Consider the following 21,293-nt stretch of genomic DNA (forward strand, 5'->3'; position numbering starts at 1 on the left):
ATGTAAAGCACAAATAAAAACCTTTTCACTAGAAAAAGGTGAATTTGTGCACTCGTATTTATTTTTCCTACAATGGAAGTCGATGGTTACCGGTTTACAACATTCTTCAAAATATCTTCTTTAGTGTTCAATAGAAAAAAAAGAAACTCCTAAAGGTTCAAAATCAATACACATTTAAATTGTCATCATTTACCCATCCTCCACTTTTTTAAACACATTTGACTTTCTTCTGTTGAACACAAAAGAAGATATTTTAAAGAATGTTGGAAACCTGTAACCATTGACTTGTGTGAGTAAATGATGCTCATTTTTTGGTGAACTATAACTTTAACAGCATGTAAAGCACAAATAAAAGCCTTTTCGAAGAAGAGAAAGTGACTTTGTGCACTCATATTTGTTTTTCCTGCTATGGAAGTGGATGGTTACCGGTTTCCAACATTCTTCAAATAAACTTCTTTAGTCTTCAACTGAAAAAAATACCTCCTAATGGTTTAAAACAAGTGCAAAAATTTAAACTATCATCATTTGCTTATTCTCCACTTTCAAACACATTTGAGTTTCTTCTGTTGAACACAAAAGAAGATATTTTGAAGAATACACGAGTTGTCTTCAATGAACCTAAACGAGCACATGTCACTCCACTGCTAGTCCGTTTGCACTGGCTGCCAGTTGCTGCTCGCATCAAATTCAAAACTCTGATGTTTGCCTACAAAGTGACTTCTGGCCTAGCACCTTCTTATCTGCACTCACTTCTGCAGATCTATGTGCCCTCCAGAAACTTGCGTTCTGTGAATGAACGTCGCCTCGTGGTTCCATCCCAAAGAGGGAAAAAATCACTTTCGCGAACGCTCACGCTCAATCTGCCCAGTTGGTGGAATGAACTCCCTAACTGCATCAGAACAGCAGAGTCACTCGCTATTTTCAAGAAACGACTAAAAACTCAACTATTTAGTCTCCACTTCACTTCCTAAGCTGCAATTGCCTCTTTGAATATCACACTAATTGTACACAAAAAAAAAAAAAAAAAAAAAAAAAAAAAAAAAAAAAAACTACTAACACTTCCCTTCTTAGACTTTACAGACCTGAAACTTGCCTTTAGTACTTATTCATTGTTGCTCTTGGTTGTGTAAATTGCTTCCTTGTCCTCATTTGTAAGTCGCTTTGGATAAAAGCGTCTGCTAAATGACTAAATGTAAATGTAAATACTGGAAACCGGTAACCATCGACTTTTTGAACTGCTTGACTGAGTAAATGATGCTCATTCTTGGGTGAATTCTACATTTAAACATCAGCAAAAAAAGAAAGAAAGTGTAAAGCACGAATAAAAACCTTTTCGCAAAAAAAGGGGAACATTTGTGCACTCTTATTTATTTTTTCCTACAATGGAAGTCGATGGTTACTGGTTTCCAACATTCTTCAAAATATCTTCTTTAGTGTTCAAAAGAAAAAAGGAACTTCTTAAAGGTTCAAAAGCAATACAAATTTAAATTGTCATCATTTACTCATCCTCCTCTTTCAAATAGCTTTGAGTTTCTTCTGTTGAACACAAAAGAAGATATTTTGAAGAATGTTCGAAACCTGTAACCATTGACTTGTGTGAGTAAATTATGCTCATTTATGGGTGAACTGTACTTTTGACAGCATGTAAAGCACAAATAAAAGCCTTTTCGAAGAAAAGAAAGTGACTTTGTGCACTCGCAGGAGTTGATAGCATCTGTAATTTACGACTTTATACCCATATCTCTGCCAAGTCCTCTTATTTTATCATCGCACACAGAAAACAATGGCAAATAGGCTTCCTGAGTTTTATTTTCCTGTTACCCACCGCAAACCCACCAACCTCCAGAGCCAGAGGAAACCAGGGAAATACATGCACCCTTGACCTCAGTCTTACATGCATAGTACCCTTTAAAATGTTATTGTGCATGTTGTAGCGTCTAAATTAGATCTGAAAAAAGTATTGAATGTATATTAAAGTGAACTAAAACAATATCTTTGCATGTGTAAAACCACCTGTAAAAATGATAGTTCACCTAAAACTGAAACATTCATCATTTACTCATTCTTCAACCCTATTAGAGTTTCTTTCTTCTGTTGAACCCAAAAGAAGATATTTTGAAGAATGTTGGAAACCTGTAACCATCGACTTACACAGTATTTATTTTTCCTTTTATGGAAGTCGATGGTTACAGGTCTCCAACATTCTTCAAAAGATCTTGGTATATAATATATGGTAATAAATGTAAACCTGTAAGCATGGACTCCCATTGTATTTGTTTTTCCTTCTATGGAGGTCGATGTTTACAAAGTTTTCAACATTAATTTAAACAACATTAATTAACCTATAAACATCGACCTCCACAGAAGGAAAAACAAATACAATGGAAGTCCATGCTCACAGGTTTTTATTTATTACCATATTCTATGGAGATCGATGTTTATAGGTTTTCAACATTAATTTAAATATCTTGGTTTATTGTATATGGTAATATATGGAAACCGGTAACCATTGACTTCCATAGTATTTGTTTTTTTCTACTATAGAAGTCGATATTTAGAGGTTTCCAACATTCCTCAAAATATCTTGGTATGTAATATATGGTAATATATAAAAACCTGTAACCATTGACTTCCATAGTTTTTATTTTTCCTTCTATGGAAGTCGATGATTACCAGTTTCCAACGTTTTTCAAAATGTCTTGGTATAATACATCTAAGGTAATATATGGAAACCTGTAACCATTGACTTCTATAGTAGGAAAAACAAACACTATGGAAGTCAATGGTTAAAGGCTTCCATATATTATCATATATTATATATCAAGATATTTTGAAGAATGTTGGAAATCGGTAACCATCGACTTCCATAGGAAAAACAAACACTATGGAAGTCAATGGTTAAAGGCTTCCATATAATATAAAATATTATATATTAGGATATTTTGAAGAATGTTGGAAAACGGTAACCATCGACTTCCATAGTAGGACAAACAAAGACTATGGAAGTCGATGGTTACCATTTCCAACTTTCTTCAAAATATCTTGATATATAATATATGGAAGCCTTTAACCATTGACTTCAGTAGTGTTTGTTTTTCCTACTATGGAAGTCGATGGTTACCGATTTCCAACATTCTTCAAAATATCCTAATATATGAAATTATATGGAAGCCTTTAACCATTGACTTCAATAGAATTTGTTTTTTTCTACTAAAGAAGTTGATGGTTACCGATTTCCAACATTCTTCAAATTATCTTCTTTAGTGTTCAACATAAAAAAGAAACTCTTAAAGGTCTAAAACCAAAACAAGAGTGAGTAAATGTTGGGTAATTTAACCTTTACGGATGAAAGTCACATTTGGCATCTTAACAATGTGTCCTGGGTTGAAATAACGGCACAGTCCTGCCACGGTGATAATAGGCAGTGAGCTGCATGCAAATTGGATAGGGCTGCAATACGCGCGCTTATCTGTGTGTGAGGAGCTCAGCGCTGCGCTGATAACGCAGGTTGAGCATTAAAAAAACAAGAGTGTCAGGCTGTGATAAAAAGAACCGGTTACTTCGTTCAGAACAACACCAGTGCAGTTTGTGCTCTAAAAAACACACATTACTAAACACCTGAAGAATGTATTTCAGATCATGAACATGCAATTCATCCTACAAGATGTTTACAACTCCTAAAGATCCTTAAAAAAAAAAAAAACTACCTTGCGTTTTTGCATCTGGAGAGGGAGGATTGAGTAGTGGCAGCATGATCTTAAGCCCCTCCCTGTAAACAACACTCGCTTTGATGCTCCGCCTCCAATAGTAAAAGCGTAAACACACTGTTATAGTACAAGATCTGCTTATCGGATGAGATACACGTAACCGTCTATGGTTTCTGCAATGGTATTTGGACATAAAGCACCGGTGGAAATGAGAATACAGCTTTCGGAAGAGTTATATGGATTATTAATGAGTTTGTAAAGCTAAATGGATGACAAAAATGAGGAGCGATAGATTGAAAATTGTGTTCATGTTGTGTCTGGCATTTGTCACTTCAGGAGGAAAATATTTTGAAAGTAAAGGTAAGAAACGCAATCTGTTGGTTTACTGTTTTTGAGTATAAAGTTGCATCCATATTTAAATTTTCACTAACTAGATGTTTAACTCAATTTTTTATTGTAAGCAATTTTTTAAAAAAAGGATATAAACACTACCTGTTTAGGGCGAAAAAGTTTTTTTTTTAAGTCGCTTTAAAAATATATATATATAAATTGCTCACATGGTTAATCATGTGTCACTGAAGACTGGAGTAATGGCTGCTTGCAACAAATAAATCATTTACATTTTAAAATAGTTTTTAAATACGCTGTAAAAAGCAAAATTGGCTACTGAAAAAAAGTGAGTAAACCCATTGATTTTAAAGCAATTATTTGACTTTACTTTAAAAAAAAGTAAACAAACCCAACCGCTTTAAATCAATTAGTTGACTTCACTTTTTTTAAAAAAGTGAGTAAACCCAACAATTTTATAGCAAGATGACTTTAAAAAGTCGGTAAACCTGTCAATTTTAAAGCAATCAGTTGAGTTTACTTAAAACAGTGAGTAAACCTGTTCATTTTAAAGGGAAGGCTTTTTAAAGTTAGTAAACCTAATCATTTAAAAGCAATAAGATGACCTTAAATTAAAGAAAAAGTGAGTAAACCTGTCCATTTTAAATTGATTAGATGACTTTATGGGGAAAAAAGCTTTCGTAAACCTGTCGATTTTCACCTGTACTGGTTTCCCTACACTGACTATCCAGTTTAGAATTCAGTACAAAGTGCTGCTGTATGTTTTTAAATCCCTCCATTTCCTGGCACCTGAGTATATTTCTGAGCTATTTAATATACACCAACCCGTGAGATCTTTTGGCTCTAAGAATCGAGTCTATTTGCAAGTTCCACGGTGACACTTGATATGTCGAGGTGATAGAGCTTTTCAGTAGCAGCTCCAAGACTTTGGAACAATCTTCCAATTTTTGAGTGTTTTCAGAGGTCACTGAAAACACATTTATTCTCTTTAGCTTTTAGTCATGTGTTGTGAGTTTATGTACTTTGGTTCCTTGTATGTTTGCATGTATTATGTGTTTTTATGTACAGCACTTTGGTACCCATGTGGTTGGTTGAAAGTGCTCTAGAAATAAGTTGAGTTGAGGAGATTTTGCATTTATTAGGTGACTTCATGTTAAAATAGGTTGTGTAAACCTTACAGTTTTACATCGGTTAGTTTACTTTAATTAACCCATTAATTACGGATTAGTTGACTATAAAAAAAAATTGTAAACCTGATGATTTTAACAATTAGTTGACTTTACTTAAAAAGTGAGTAAGCCTGTTGCTTTTAAAGCGATTAGTTCAATTTACTTCAAAAAGTGATTTAACCTGTTGCTTTTAAAGCGATTAGTTGACTTAAAGTGAGTAAACCTGCAGATTTTAAAGCAATTAGTTGGCTTTACTTAAAGTGAATAAACCTAATGGTTTTAAAGATATTTGTAAAGTGAGTAAACCCGTTCATTTTAAAAGGATTTGTTGACTTTACTTCAAGTTTCATAAACCTGTCAATTCTAAATCGATTAGTTGACTTTACTCAAAAACGAGAGAACATCTGATGATTTTAAAGCAATTAGTTGACTTTACTTAAAGTGAGAAAACCTGTTTATATTAAAAGGATTTGTTGACTTAAAAGAGTTGAGTAAACCTGTTCATTTTAAATTGATTAGTTGATTTTACGGTAACACTTTACAATAAGGTTCATTAGTTAATGCATTTACTAACATAAACTAATCATGATCAACACATGTACAGCATTTATTAATCATAATTGAACATTTACTAATGCATTATTAACATCCAAGTCCATGCTTGTTAACATTAGATAATGCACCATGAGTTAACATGAACTAACAATGAACAACTGTATTTTCATTAACTAACGTTAACTAATATAAACAAATACAGTAGTAAATGTATTGTTCATTGTTTGTTCCCGTTAGTTCATTCATTCATTCATTTTCTTGTCGGCTTAGTCCCTTTATTAATCTGGGGTCGCCACAGCGGAATGAACCGCCAACTTATCCAGCAAGTCTTTGAGCAGCGGATGCCCTTCCAGCCGCAACCCATCTCTGAGAAACATCCACACATACACACCCACACACACTCATACACTACGGACAATTTAGCCTACCCAATTCACCTGTACCGCATGTCTTTGGACTGTGGGGTGAACCGGACCAGCCGGAGGAAACCCACGCGAACACAGGGAGAACATGCAAACTCCACACAGAAACACCAACTGAGCCGAGGATCAAACCTGCGACCCAGCGACCTTCTTGCTGTTAGGCGAACGTGCTACACTGCGCCACTGCGTCGCCTGTTCCCATTAGTAAATGCATTAATTAACATTAACTAATGAACCTTAATGTAAAGTGTGACCAATTTTACTTTGTTACATGAGTAAACCCGTTGATTTTAAAGCAATTAGTTGACTTTACTTAAAAGTGAGTAAGCCTGTTGCTTTTAAAGCGATTAGTTGAATTTACTTTAAGTGGGTAAACACGTCAATTTTAAAGTGGTTAGTTGACTTTACTTTTAAAAAAGTTGCGTAAACCCGCAGATTTTAAAGCAATTAGTTGACTTAAAGCGAGCAAATCCGTTGCTTTCAAAGTGTTTAGTTCACTTTACTTAAAGTACATCACTTTATGCATAATTATAAAAATTTAGCGAAATAAACTTAACAGTTCTAAGTTTTTAAAGTAAATAATAGCTTTTTGTTGTCATTTAACATTGTTAAAGTTCACAGTATGACTGCTCTTACTGTCATTTTTATTAAATGCAAATTGAACTTTTGAATATGAAGAATTCAGATATTCTAAATATTTGTGAAATATGCAAGCTGCTTAAGCTCCAAATCCACATTATACAAAAACATATCCAAAATCTGTAAGAATTCATTGCTTAATGTTGATTTGAAAGGAATGTTTGAATGTTGCTCCACATTGTGCTTTTATTATCAATGCATTATTAATCAAAAATAAACGTGCTGTTGTCGCTGATGATATTTGCAACACAATTTGATTGTTCAGTGGCCCAGTTAATCCGAGATGAAACCGAGGATATTAAATGTTTTGTGGAGGGGAAAAAGGACTTCACTTGCTTCTGGGAAAAGGAGGACGGGACGAATTATTCACAAGATAACTATACCTTCACATATACATACATGTAAGTCAATCGCATATTATTATTTGTTGTTTCTCAATGTATTCCTACAAACTGAGATAAGACACCCTGACTACTTAAAGGTATAAATGAGAATTAATCACCTACCCTTTACTTCTTCCAAACCTATTTGAGTTTCTTTCCTCTGTTGAACAGAAAAGATGATAATTTGACAAATGTTAGCTGTTGGGACTCATTGATTTCCATAGTATTTGTTTTTTTCCTACTATGGAAGTCAATAGGAGCCAACAACCATCACTTTCGAATCTTCTTTTCTGTTCAACAAAATTAAAAAAAACTCATCAAAGTTTAAAACCACTTGAGGTAGAGTGTTCAGGCAGGTTTTTGGGTGATCTCAACCCTTTATTGATGCAGTTCATTTGTCTAATGAAGATATTCAATTTTCAATTCATCTTTATTTCAATGTAGATTGTGTCGAAGCAGCTTAACGTAGAAGTTCTGAAACTGTGTCAGTGCATATTAACCAATGTAACTTCTTCTTTTCATATGTCTTCAGGAATGAGAACAAGATGGATTGTGCGGTTTCATCTTTGTTTTTACTGAGCAGCAACAGAAGCGTCTTCTTCTGCAAACTGCCCAAAGCCCTGTTCTTCACCTCTCTGGACGTGCAGGTTCTCCGTGATGGTCAGATGCTGTATAATCGTAGCCTCAATGTTGAGAACATCTGTAAGTGTAATCAAGTCTTTTCATACTAGGTATTGAACTTTTAGCGTCTGAACAAATGCACAATAACAATCTTTATTGTAGGTGTGCTGCAGTGTTGTCATCTTCTGTTTTTTTTATTGTCAGAAATTGTTCAGTATTGTTCAAAATAACAGCAGTACATCGTGACTAACCAGAATAATCCAGGTTTTTAGGATATTTTTTATTGATACATGGAAAATAAGGTACTAGTAGGTGCAGTATATTTTCAGAAAAAAAACAAGACCCAGCATTCATGATATGCACACTCTGAATGCTGTGCAATTGGGCAATTAGTTGAAAGGGCTGTGTTAAAAAAAAAATAGCAATGTCTGTCGTTGACTGTGCAAACTCAAAACTATTTTGTACAAACGCTTGTGTTCCTGTGAATCACTAAGCTAATATTTAGCTGTATGACCACAGTTGTTCTGCTTCACATCTGTGTGGCATGAGTTCAACCAATTTGTGGCACATTTCAGCTGTTATTCCACTCCATCATTCTTTAACAAAATTTCACAATTTCTTGGTTTTTCATGCCAAGCATTTTTGATATTACCCCACAAGTTCTCGATTAGATTAGGATCCGGGGATTGGGCTGGCCATTCCATAGCAGAGTAGCATTCATTCAGTGAGGTAATCAATTTTGTGAAAAAAACAGGTGTGAATCAGGTTTAAGGATGAGTCAGGACTTATTGAAAGTGCATTTGAAAGCCTGCACTGCAAAAAATGCTTTTCTTGTTTAGATTTTTTGTCTTGTTTCTAGTCTAAATATCTAAAATTTCTTATATCAAGAAGAATTTTCTTGACAAGCACAACATATTGTCTTGTTTTGAGAAATAATATGCCAATATCAAGTGAGTTTTTCCTTCAAACACGCAAAATAATCTGCCAATGGGGTAAGCAAAATAATCTTGTTTTTTTTCTTTTGACGTAAGATTATTTTGCTTACCCCATTGGCAGATTATTTTGCTTGTTTTATGGAAAAGCTCACTTAATATTGGCTTATTATTTCTCAAAACAAGACAATATGTTGTGCTTGTGTAGAAAATTCTTATTGATTTAGGAATTTTTAGATATTTGGACTACAAAACAAGACAAAAAATCTTAGTAAGAAAAGCTTTTTTTGCAGTGTGAGGCAAGTGAAACGTCAAGACATTGTTCAGAAGAACACCGTACTTTGATTAAAATTTGATTGGAGAGGGAAAAACCTATGAAGAGGTGCAAAAATATAGGCTGTTCAGCTAAAATGATCCCCAATGATTTAAAATGGAGGGCAAAACCAGAGAGACGTGGAAGAAAACGAAAGGCAGCCATCAACATGGATTGAAAAATAACCAGAACGGCAAAGGCTCAGCCAATGATCAGCTCCAGGATGATCTAAGACGGTCTGGAGTTACCTGTAAGTAACAGTTAGCCCTCTCAGGCTCAAATTAAATTTTAAAAACAGAAAAAATCTGATATTTGGGGAAAATTATCATATGGCGTAGTACAATAGAATCCTGACTTTTTTTTAGAGAGAGAGACCTTCACATGCAAGGCATTCTGGGATGTTCCAGATTTGCAACATTGGCTCAGTGTGGTAATAAGACACTGACGACTGAATATTACCTTTTTATATACAACTTTTCAAACAATGTAACAAATTGCTTTTAAGTGGCAGAACAACAACAAAAACAATATGGGATCCAAATCAAATCCAAATCCTCATTGAGTAGGTCATGTTTCCAAGTCACTTTGTCATGTGGTACTCCAAGAAACTTTTTGTGTGTCATCTGGTGAGCAAGTGGGGAAACTGTTTGTTGCAAATGGACAACCAAGTCCTGCAGTGGTAATTCTGAGTAAAAAAAACTCATATAATACATATAATAAAATATGTATCTGGAGTAATAAGGTAGTTCATTTTTAACTGTTGCAAATCTGTAACGCCTGCCTTGAGAGGGTAAGAAGACGTCTATGAGAAGCTAATCTATTTTCAAGAACCCCCCGCAAAGTCCTTCTGTTAAAAAACGGCATGTGCAGAAGAGGTTATAATTTGCTAAGGAACACACCAACCGGCCTACAGAAAAGTGGACTACCATGTGGACTGATAAGAGAAAAATTCTTCTTTTTGAGTCCAAGGACAGTTTGCGAGATGACCACCAAAATCTGAATTCAAGCCACAGAACACAGTGAAGACACTGACATATTTATCCTACTATGGTGTTAGCAGGGCTTAAAAAACGCCTGCAACAACTTCTGCTTCATGTCATCTTCGGTGCTCAGCCTCTAAAACTCACTAATGTTGCCCTATGCTGGTTTTGAACCCACAACGTCTGTGTTTGCAGCACACTGGCCTAACACTTAATAGGCCATGTACGGTCACCCGGTGTAAGTGTGAGAATTAGTTCAGCAAAACCGTTCACGAGGAGTTCAAGTAGATTTTCACGCAAATGCAAGTTCATCATAACTTTTTATACTTCAGTATACTGTGTATGGATTTTATACGTTCAGTTGATAAACCGAGTTGTTTCCAAGTGATAAGCTAACTAGCAAGACAGGCATGGTAAAAATTCTGAGAAGGATTCCTCAGCGATGGAAGCAAATATCAAAAATATGCCTGGTCATTTCTGCGCGGCTTGATCTAATCATCATTAGAGACAAATTTAACTTAAAAGTCCCATAATGTAAGCATTTTTCAGTGTTTTTCTGCATTCTCTCACATTCATTATTGTTCTTTGTGTGAATGTTGAACACAAGTTGAATGCATGCTGTCCTCATGTGTGAGATGTTTTATAAGGCTGTTTAGCACTTTGTGTCTAAAAATGATCGTCTTTTTCCTCAATTCTAAGTCACTTTTATAAAAGCATCAGCTAAATGACTTATTGTGAATGAATAAAATGGATTATTATTATTATTATTGTTCCTCTGGCAGTGTTGACGGATCCTCCCAGAAACGTCACAGTCTGGAGCTCGGGGAAGGAAGGGCAGCTGAACGTGAGCTGGCTGCCTCCTGCAGTCAAATACATTGATGACAGTTTGATTTATGAGGTCAGATACGCTGTGGAGGACAGTCACATGGGCAAGGTACGTTATATATCTACACCAGGGGTGGCCAACCCTGTTCCTGGAGAGCCACCTTCCTGCAGATTTCAGTTGCAACCCATATCAAACACACCTGCCTGTAATTATCATGTGGTGTTCAGGTGTAATTAATTGGTTCAGGTGTGTTTGATATGGGTAGCAACTGAAATCTGCAGGAAGGTGGCTCTCCAGGAACAGGGTTAGCCATCCCTGATCTACACTGTTTATTTACGGTTGTGAATAGCATTATAGGATGTTGATCACTGTTCTGTCGACTTTTGACGTTGAAAGTTTAACTCTACAGTTTAACAAAGTGACTTTTATTGACGTTTTAGTGGTTTGTAAATCATATAAAAGTACAGTATGAGAAATATTATATAGAGAAATAAGTCTGTCAAATAACTGTACTGAGAGTTTATTATTTGCCAAGCCATTTTGAAACTTGTCAAGGTTGAAAATTGTTGGCAGAAAGATCAAGGTCTCAGAGCAATTCAGAAGCATAAATAAATGTAAAAATAAAAACATGAATCACAAAATATATGGAAAGCTGCTAATTTACAGATCTTTTTTACAGTGTATATCAATATTCTACAGTTTTTTCTGTAAGTATGGGGTGGCTTTTCATTTTTATGCTGACGATATTCAGATTTATGTCCCTCTTAAAAATAATGCGGGGTTTAACGCTAAAGATTTTTTCTACTGGCCTGGTTGGACCAGTGGTTCAGATATTGACTTTCCCTGCTAATATTTTCACTGGCCCCACCAAAAAAAGTTAATAGCTATTTCTTAGCCACAAATAAAAAAATGTTTGTGAATCTAGAATTTAAATATTATAAAAAATGTTAGTTAATGTATAATGAGCAAAATTCAAAGTGTTATGCAAACAGAAGTAGCGGTATGGAAAATGTGCAGGTATTTTATTGCAAAACAAAAGTGGCTGACGTGCCAAACTGATGGCAAACTGTACAAAAAATCACTTCTTTTTTTTTTTTTAGTTGTGGTGTACCCTCGCAATGTCTGCTTCCAAGAAATGAAAAACAAACGTTTCTTTTAGCATCATCATTTGATGTTGCCGTCTTTTCGCTGTACTGGTTGTTATGGAAAAAAATAACATCCTCACAACATCCAATCACATAAGAGGAACCTAAAAGCAATATAGTGCTTGTGACATCACAGAGAAGGTAGCATTTGAAGGCTTAAAAACCCAAACTGTTTCTCGATTCTAAGACTGTATTTGCACGCAATTGACAAATAGTCACAGGCAAATTAAACTTTAGTGACAAGGCAATCGGGCCAGTAATGATACTGTCTACTGTCCCGAGCATCTCACATGCTGGCCCCAGGCCATCAGGCAGTCCTCATCGTTGTGCCCTGTAATGAGAGAAATGGCCTTGACTCCCTTATAAGATGTCTAATCGAGGTGAAGACCTGGCTGTCGTCAAACTTTTTACATTTTAATGTGGAAAAAACTGAGCTGGTTTGGTTTGAGGATCCTGCCCCTCTGGAATAATTAGGTTGAGGCCATCAACTTATCAAAAACCTGTTGTTAGAAACCTAGGGTTTCAGTTCGATAGTGCTTTGGAATTTCACAAACAAGTAAATTCAATGGAAACTAAATTCATGTACGACTTGTGGCAAATTTCTCTATTTTAATGACCTCGAGAAGGGTATCCATACTTTTATTTTGGGGAGACTTGACTATTGCAACTTTTTGTCTGCGGGTGTTAGTCAAAATGCCCTGAATAGACTGCAATTAGTCCAAAAAGCGTCAGCGAGACATCTGACAGCGACTCGCAACACTGCAAAAAATGATTTTCTTACTTAGATTTTTAGTTTCTAGTCCAAATACGTAAATAATCTTAAATCAAGACAATTTTTGTAGACGAGCAAAACGTTCTGTCTTGTTTTAAGAAATAATGTGCCAAAATTAAGTGAATTGTTCCTTAAAACAAGCTAAATAATCTGCCAATGGGGTAAGCAAAATCATTTTATGTCAAAAGGAAAAACAAGCCTATTTTTCTTACCCCATTGGTTCAGGTATACACTGCAAAAAAAATATTTAGACAAAAACAGTAAAAGTATTTTTGCAGTGTATACCCGAGCCAATGGAGTAAGAAAAATAGGCTTGTTTTTCCTTTTGACATAAAATTCTTTAATCAAGAAGCATTTTCTAGACGGGTAAAATATATAGTCAAAAATGTCAAAGTTAAGTGAGTTTTTACCTTAAATTGAGCAAAATAATGGTGTTTTTGCTTTGAATTAAGATTATTTTATTAACCCCATTGGCAGATTATTTAGTTTGTTTTAAGCTTTTTTAAAAACTCACTTAATTTTTTTATATTATATTTTTATTTTGACCTTAAAGCAACATAAAGCAATATAAAAAGCAACAACAACTGTTAAGACAGAAAAGGCAAATGAAACAAAACAAAAAAAAAGGAAAACAAAAAAGACGGGAAAAAAAAGATTTTAAAACCATTGTCACATCAGTTCCTCCAGTTTTATACATAGTTTAACAAAGTTACACATATACAGTTGAAGTCAGAATTATTAGCCCCTTTTTAAATTATTTATAATTCCCAAATGATGTTTAACAGGGCAAGGAAAGTTTCGCAGTATGTCTGATAATATTTTTTCTTCTGGAGAAAGTCTTATTTGTTTTATTTAGCAAGAATAAAAGCAGTTATTGATTTTTTTAAACACCATTTAAAGGACAAAATGATTAGCCCCTTTAGGGTAATTTTTTTCGACTGTCTGAAATCAGAGCAAACCATCCTTATACAATAACTTACCTGCCTACTTAACCTAATTAACCTAGTTAAGCCTTTAAATGTTACTTTAAGCTATATAGAAGAGTCTTGAAAAATATCTAGTCTAATATTATTTACTGTCATCATTCATTCATTCATTTATTAATTTTCTTGTCGGCTTAGTCCTTTTATTATTTAAAGGGAAAATTTATCCAGCAAGTTTTTTTACGAAATGAGTTATTAAAACTGTTATGTTCAGAAATGTGCTGAAGAAAATCTGCTCTCTGTTAAACAGAAATTGGGGAAAAAATAAACAAGTGGTGTAATCATTCTGACTTCAACTGTATATCTAGGCCAGTGGGCACAGGCAATATGGTGATCATGCAAACAATGACAGGGTTAAACCTTTAAACTGTTATCCTTGACATTGGACAGACACCTAAAAAAGGGTTTTCAGGTGGCTTTGAAGCTAGCAATGCTATCAGAAAGATTGTGTCCAAGTCTCTCTAAATGTAAAGTGCTAGAGAATTCAGAAAGCCAGGATTTAAGAAGTGCTTTTAATGCCTTTCTCCATAGACAAAGAATATATTTTTAGCCACCAACGTTCCATATTGGACAGCTTTTTTAATTTGATGACTGAACCCCACAAAGTGAGTCAAACCAACCAAAAACAGCGCTTGCTGGATCAGGGGTGAGGACACAAGAATAAGCCTTAGAGTAGAATCTGAAAATTTCAGTCTAAAACTCGTAAAGTTTTGGGCATGACCAAAAAAGATGTCCTAAGGAGCCTTCCGCAGATTCACATTTGTTGCAGTTAGAGGAGATAAAGGGATAGAATTTGAAACTCACTTAATTTGAACTTGAAATGATCATAATTTCAATTCATCTTTATTTCTATAGCGCTTATACAATGTAGATTGTGTCAAAGCAGCTTCACATAGAAGTTCTACCAAATTGAAACTGTCAGTCCAGTTTTTAGAGTTCAGTTCAGTGTGATTTAAGTTTCACAGCTGACAGTCCAAACACCGAATAGCAAATACATTGATGCGCAGCTCCTCAAGTCTCAAACCAAGCAAGCCAGTGGCAACAGTGGCGAGGAACAAAACTTCCAACGATTGGCGAATGTGAAGGAAAATTTTTACAAAAAATAAGCAAAGATCAGTATTGATACTAATAATAAAACTATAATGAACCATTAAATAGGCAAATGAGTATGATCATGTGACAATGAAGACTGGAGTAGTGATCACGAAAAGCTTTATTAACAGGAATAAATTAAATGTTAAAATATGCTAAAACATTTCACAACATTTCCATTTTTACTGTATTTTTAATCAAATAAACGCAGCCTCATCAGCATAAGAGACATTTCAAAAAACCATTGAGTTGTTCCAGACTTTTGATTAGTGGTGTGTTTTTATCCTTGTTGAAATTCATCTGGACTTTTGTTTTCTGTAGGTGGAGGAGACCAAAGCCAGCACCATGCTGGTTTTGCGTGGTTTACAGCCCGACACCAGATACAAGGTGTGGGTCCGTGTCAAACCGGACGGCGTTTCTTATAAAGGCTACTGGAGTTCTTGGACCAGTCCTGTGATTGCAGTCACACCACCAGGCAGTATGTGAATTTCAGCGCTTATTAGTAATCAACAGGACCTAAACAGTGTTTCTCAACCACGTTCCTGGAGGACCACCAGAACTGCTTGCTTTTGGACGTCTCCTTTTTTCTATCTCACACATTACAGGTCTTTTAGTCTCAGTTAATGAGCTGATGATTGGAATCATGTGTGTTTGGTTAAGACATTAATGCTCTGGTCACACTAGAGTCTGAGAATGCGAAAATCTTTCATACGGCCCTGAGAAAAAGGATTAAACAAGATGATTAGTAGAGCTGTGAACCTACACTAGTCTCACGGTTCGGTTACGATTATCATGCCATCGATTCGGTTCAATTCGATGTTTTGGTGCATCACGGTGCATTGACGGTGCTTTCCATACACAGTTTTATATTTTCTTCACAGCAGCAGTTCTTGTATTAAAATGTATGAATATATTTATATTTATATACTATTTGTAATACAATTTTGTCGTTTAATACAAACAGTCAGATATATAAACTGCAACTTTAAACAAAACGAGCATTAAGCAAATAATATAAACAAATATAAACATCCAGCTCAATTTCTGATCCTTGTCTTGTTCTCTTACACCCCTTTAATTGGTCACACCCTCAACAAAAACGGTTGCTATTGGCTCTTGCGTGCTGCGCTCTTCACGGATGAGTGACACTGATAGGCAGCAGGCGGCAGCGGCGATCTCACAGCTGATGCATGATAGACACGGTGGAGAAAACTCTGCAGACACGCGCTCGTTTCTGTATCCAAACGTAATGCTCTAAAACAGCCGAGAGGAGAAGAAAAGCCACGCCAGCAGGTCAAATGGGCCACTGTGTGTGTGTGTGTGTGTGTGTGTGTGTGTGTGTGTGTGTGTGTGTGTGTGTGTGTGTGTGTGTGTGTGTGTGTGTGTGTGTGTGTGTGTGTGTGTGTGTGTGTGTGTGTGTGTGTGTGTGTGTGTGTGTGTGTGTGTGTGTGTGTGTGTGTGAGAGAAAGAGAGAGAGACAGAGACAGAGCGAGAGACAGAGACAGAGCGAGAGACAGAGCGAGAGAGAGAAAGAGAGAAATGGAGTATGCTACTTTCATTCTCTCGATCTCAGTGAAATAGGGTTTATTGTTGTATATGTCAGTGAAAGACTGATCCAGCAAACACACACAGTGAAATTGTGCACAGTTTATGAGTTTTAAGTAGTTAAAGCGCTGTAAATACTCGCGATCGCCTCCCTCGCGACAGAGCGCATATGAGGTAAATGACGTCAGTAATAACCGGTTATGATTATTACTGAACCGATACCGAATTGTCCACGTCTGCATCGCAGTGCACCGAAGAAACGATTAATTTTGACACCCCTGATGATTAGACATTAAAAAAAAGCAAACGATTTGTCTATTTTTTAAATTTCTGTCCAGAGAGGTCACTTTTTGATCGTTTATTGGCCTCACACAATCATGTGATTTCACAGCTCAGAGTTCACCAAGCATTTCCAACACAGTGACATGTGAAACTTGTTGCACAAGCTTGCGTTTCCTGTCTGCAGCATTCACATATGAAGGAAAGTCTATGGGGCGAAAAGTGCAGCGTGACCGTGGCTTAGGACATGGTAAATGTGCAGAGCTGGTGGTCCTCCTGGAACATGGTTGAGAAACAATGACCTAGGAAACATCTTAAATCAAATCTAATTTACACCAACATCCACTTTATTAGCTAGCCTTTCTGCTTTTATTTCTCGGACCTGCTTTTGCCTTCGGAATTACCAGAACTACCTTAAAGGCCCTGGTATAATTGGTTTATACATTTTCTTTCGGCTAAGTCTCTGTTTCAGGGGACGCCACAGGTGAATGAACCGTCAACTATTCCAGCTTATGTTTTACGCAGCGGATGCCCTTCTAGTTTCTGCTAGTGTAAATGCTCACATGTGATTGGCCAATCAGATATTTGCATTAACCAGCAGTTAAATGTGTGTACCTAATAAAGTGGTCAGTAAGTGTAGATCAATTTTGTATAGTTATTCAACTCTTAAAGAGGATGGCACGGTGGCTCAGTGGTTAGCACTGTCTCCTCACACCAAGAAGGTCGCTGATTCGAGTCCTGGCTGGGTCATTTCAGTGTGGAGTTTGCTTGTTCCTCCCATGTTTTCTTTAAGGTGCTCCGGTTTTACCACAGTCCAAAGACATGTGTTATAAGTGAACTGAATAAACTAAAGTGGCCGTTGTGTATGAGAGTGTGTGTGTGTGAATGAATGTGTATTGGTGTTTCACAGTGCTGGGTTGAGGCTAGAAGGGCATGCCCTGTGTAAAAAGTGCCAGTATAGTAGGTTCATTCTGCTGTGATGAAACCTGACAAATAAGGGACCAAGCCAAAGGAAAATGAATGAATGAACTTTTAAAGGGATAGTTCACCCAAAAATGAAAATTCGGTCATCATTTACATCATTTTCTGTTGAACACAAAATAATATATTTTGAAGACTGTCGAAACCATTGACCTCCGTTGTATTTGTTTTTCCTATACTGTGTGTGTCAATGGTTACAGGTTTTCAGCTTTCTTCAAAATATCTTCTTTTGTGTTTAACATTACAAAGATTTGGGAACAACTGAGGGTGAGTAAATATTTTGGGTGAACTATCCCTTTAATAATTCCACTGAAGCATCTCTTTAGCTTATTTTGAGACATGAGAAGAGAGTGGTTTTGCTGTGTTTGTGTTTTCACTATACAGCATTCATTATTGGTCTGTTTTAATATATATTTTCAGATCATATTTATTTTGTTTCTGTTTTTTCTAACAGGCATGGATCCGCTGATTGTGCTGCTGGTGGTTTTCATCATACTGATCCTCTGTCTCCTCTCTATGACTGTGATTCTGTCTCACCACAAGTCAGTTTCACACACACACACACACACCAACACACATTTATAGCTATCTAAATGATGAGAAACAGTTATGTATTATTCAGGGTTTTATTTTGTTGTGGTTTTTGAAATGCTTATTTCAAGGTTGCCAAGGTTAATTATGTACTTTAAACAAATAAAATGTGTTAAATGCATTGAAATTACTTTACCGAAAACGTTTAACCTTGTGAGTTTAGTGTTTGCAGTTTAATGAGCAGAACTCTGTTGTTTACTTTACAGGTTTCTTCTGAAGAAACTGTGGCCTGACATACCAACACCAGAGCACAAGTTTCCGGGTCTTTTTACTGTCTATAAAGGGGATTTTAAGGTAATTTATAATGTTTTCTTATTAAATATTTAAGAGTGTAACTTATACTTTACAAAGAAACATACACATATAAGAATTTAGGCAAATTGTTGTGTTTTCTTGTAATGAAATGAACAATTGTATAATTGTATTCAGCAGGGGTGCATTCAATTGATAGTTTTTATTGTTTTAAAAAGGTACAGAGCAAATGTATTTCAAATAAATGCTCATTTGGTCTTTATTCATCAAATAATCATTTCTTTTTTTTTGTATCAGCTATTTTAAACATTAAAAATAATAAATAATATGTTTCTTGATAATCAAATCGGCATATTCAGATTGATTTCTGAAAGATCAAATTCATTTCTGATGCTTAAGTTTGAAGTAGCGATGAGAGAAGTGGCAATTTTGCACACGACATGTCTCAATAATAAATCCAGGAAGAAAAAAAAAACTGATTTGACATTTCCCTTCGCTCATTTGAATTCATGCATGAATTGAATTTGGAGCTCTTATTGGTTCTTGGATGGACGCTTATTGCAGCTGTTGTCACACAGCAGGAAAGTGTCTGAAATCTTCTGACACTGCCAGAAATTCATTGGAGGAAAAATCGGATCGCAACAAGTACTAAGCTGCTGTCAGTGAGCATGCCAAACCAATGATCAAAGATCACAGATTTTAGCCTATAGCAGTGGTTCTCAAACTGTGGTACGTGTACCACTAGTGGTACGCAGGCTTTCTTCTAGTGGTACGGGGAAGAATGAAATATTTTTTGTACATGCTACACACATTTCAAAATTTATCAAAAATGATGTATATAATATGCCATATGACATATAGCCTATATTTCTGAGGTAATCTGCCAAGTTTTTTAAACTGTGCAGAGTTGTAGCTGCTTTACTGGGCCTACTAAGCTACTGTATTTCAATACCGCTCATTTTAGTGGTACGTGGAGAGATAATTTTTTTATGAAGTGGTACTTGATGAAAAAAGTTTGAGAACCACTGGCCTATAGGATTTCAGGAATCTTTTAGGATATCCAAAATTTGTCTCAGATGACAAAATAGTGGCTGAAATCTCACACTGTGAGCCGGGCTTAACTGTAGTTTCAGACAATCTGCGGTTGCTGCAATTCCTTTAATATCCACAAGGGGAGAACCAAATTAAAGAGGCACCATTCAAAACACGCATGCCTTTCACTTTCACTTTTGTGACCTCATGTAAATTATGTTTGTACTAAATGAGGTTCTCTCTACTAATAACTGTAGTTAAAAACAACAACATGATGTTTAACAGAGCTAGGATTTTTTCACAGCATTTCCTATTATATTTGTTTTTTAATTTGTTTTTTTCAGCTACAAAAAGCAGTCTTATTTTTTTTAAAGACCATTTTAAGGTCAATATTATTAGCTCTTTTGAGGAATATTTTTTTTTTCAATTTTCTACAAAACAAACAACTGTTATACAATGACTTGACTTGATTTACCCTAACTTGCCTAATTAACCTAGTTAAGCCTTTAAATGTCACTTAAAGCTGAATACTAGTTTCTTGAAAAGATATCTAGTAAAATATTATGTTCTGTCATCATGGCAAAGATAAAATAAACCAGTTATTAGAAATGAGTTATTAAAACTTATGTTTAGAATTGTTATTTTTTTGGGTTGGGGGGGGCGGTGGGTGGCTAATAATTCTTACTTCAGCTGTACTGTAAGTATGGGAACCACTGTGAACAATGTTTGGACTAGTAACCATTTTTTCCAGTGTACCAGACATCATTCAGTGCTGTGTTTTCCTCAGGAGTGGATGAGCCAGAACAGCGGCAGCATGTGGGCGAGATCAGTCCAAATGTACACCGAAGAGCTTCCTTCCCCGCTGGAGGTGTTATCTGAGGTCAGTCTGTCCCCATTAGACGAGAGGAAGCTTGTGCGGGACGAGGACCAGCGTTCAGACTCGGGGCTGACAGAGCCTCCTCATTGGCTCATGGAGCAGCTGAGGGCGCTTCAAGAAAACCCTGAGTCCCTCTCTCGGTCCACACTACTGCAGTCCCATGACACCTACATCACTTTAAACCACAGCTCTGGTGGTCAGCGGGAGGACGATGTTTTTGAGGAAACGCTCCCGCTCCAGACACTTTTCACCAGCGCAGGAACGTCCTCTCTAAACGCCTCGCACTCAGATTTGGGCTCGCTCCGGCAGAGCTCAGCGTCAGGCCGGCTGTCCTCGCAGTCTAGCTTTGAGGATCCCAACCACCCATGGCCCCCGAAAGGGCCGGGATACGCTTATATGGCGGTGGCGGATTCGGGGGTGTCCATGGATTACAGTCCGATGAGCTCCAGCCGGATCATCGAGATCGGGAAACGCAGCTTTTACGCCAACGAATACAAAAACGAGATCTTTGGATACAAGTGGCCGTTCTCCGCTCAACAAGTCCAGTCTGGATACTGACACGTTGTTCAAATCATGAGGTTTAAAGGAATGGTTCACACAAAAACATGAAAATTACTCCATAGTTTTCTCACTCTCAAGCTATTCTTTGTGTATATGACGTTTTTTATGTCAGACGAATGTATGGAAAGCCCTAATTTAAGCTGTGTTGATACTACAAGTGACTCGCAATGCCAAAGCTACAAGCAACCGGTCATTTCAATAGAGAGCGAGCAACTTCTGGTGACCTCCGTCTACGCGAGCGACAGCAACTGTTGGCGTGTCGAGTGACACAACAAATTTGAGAATTGT

The 21,293-nt window shown here is 36.3% G+C and overlaps 1 protein-coding gene across 1 annotated transcript; it reads left to right on the forward strand.

The window, feature by feature from the left end:
• The first annotated feature begins 3,976 nt into the window (after nt 1-3,976).
• epor (erythropoietin receptor) lies at nt 3,977-21,002 on the forward strand. Its single transcript, NM_001043334.1, is given in 8 exon segments — nt 3,977-4,067; nt 7,106-7,241; nt 7,756-7,925; nt 10,852-11,003; nt 15,209-15,365; nt 18,147-18,234; nt 18,490-18,577; nt 20,355-21,002. Coding segments are annotated over 8 exon segments (1,530 nt in total).
• The last annotated feature ends 291 nt before the right edge of the window (nt 21,003-21,293 follow it).

This window comes from Danio rerio, chromosome 3 (assembly GCF_049306965.1).
Source record: "Danio rerio strain Tuebingen ecotype United States chromosome 3, GRCz12tu, whole genome shotgun sequence".
NCBI classification, from domain to species: Eukaryota; Metazoa; Chordata; class Actinopteri; order Cypriniformes; family Danionidae; genus Danio; species Danio rerio.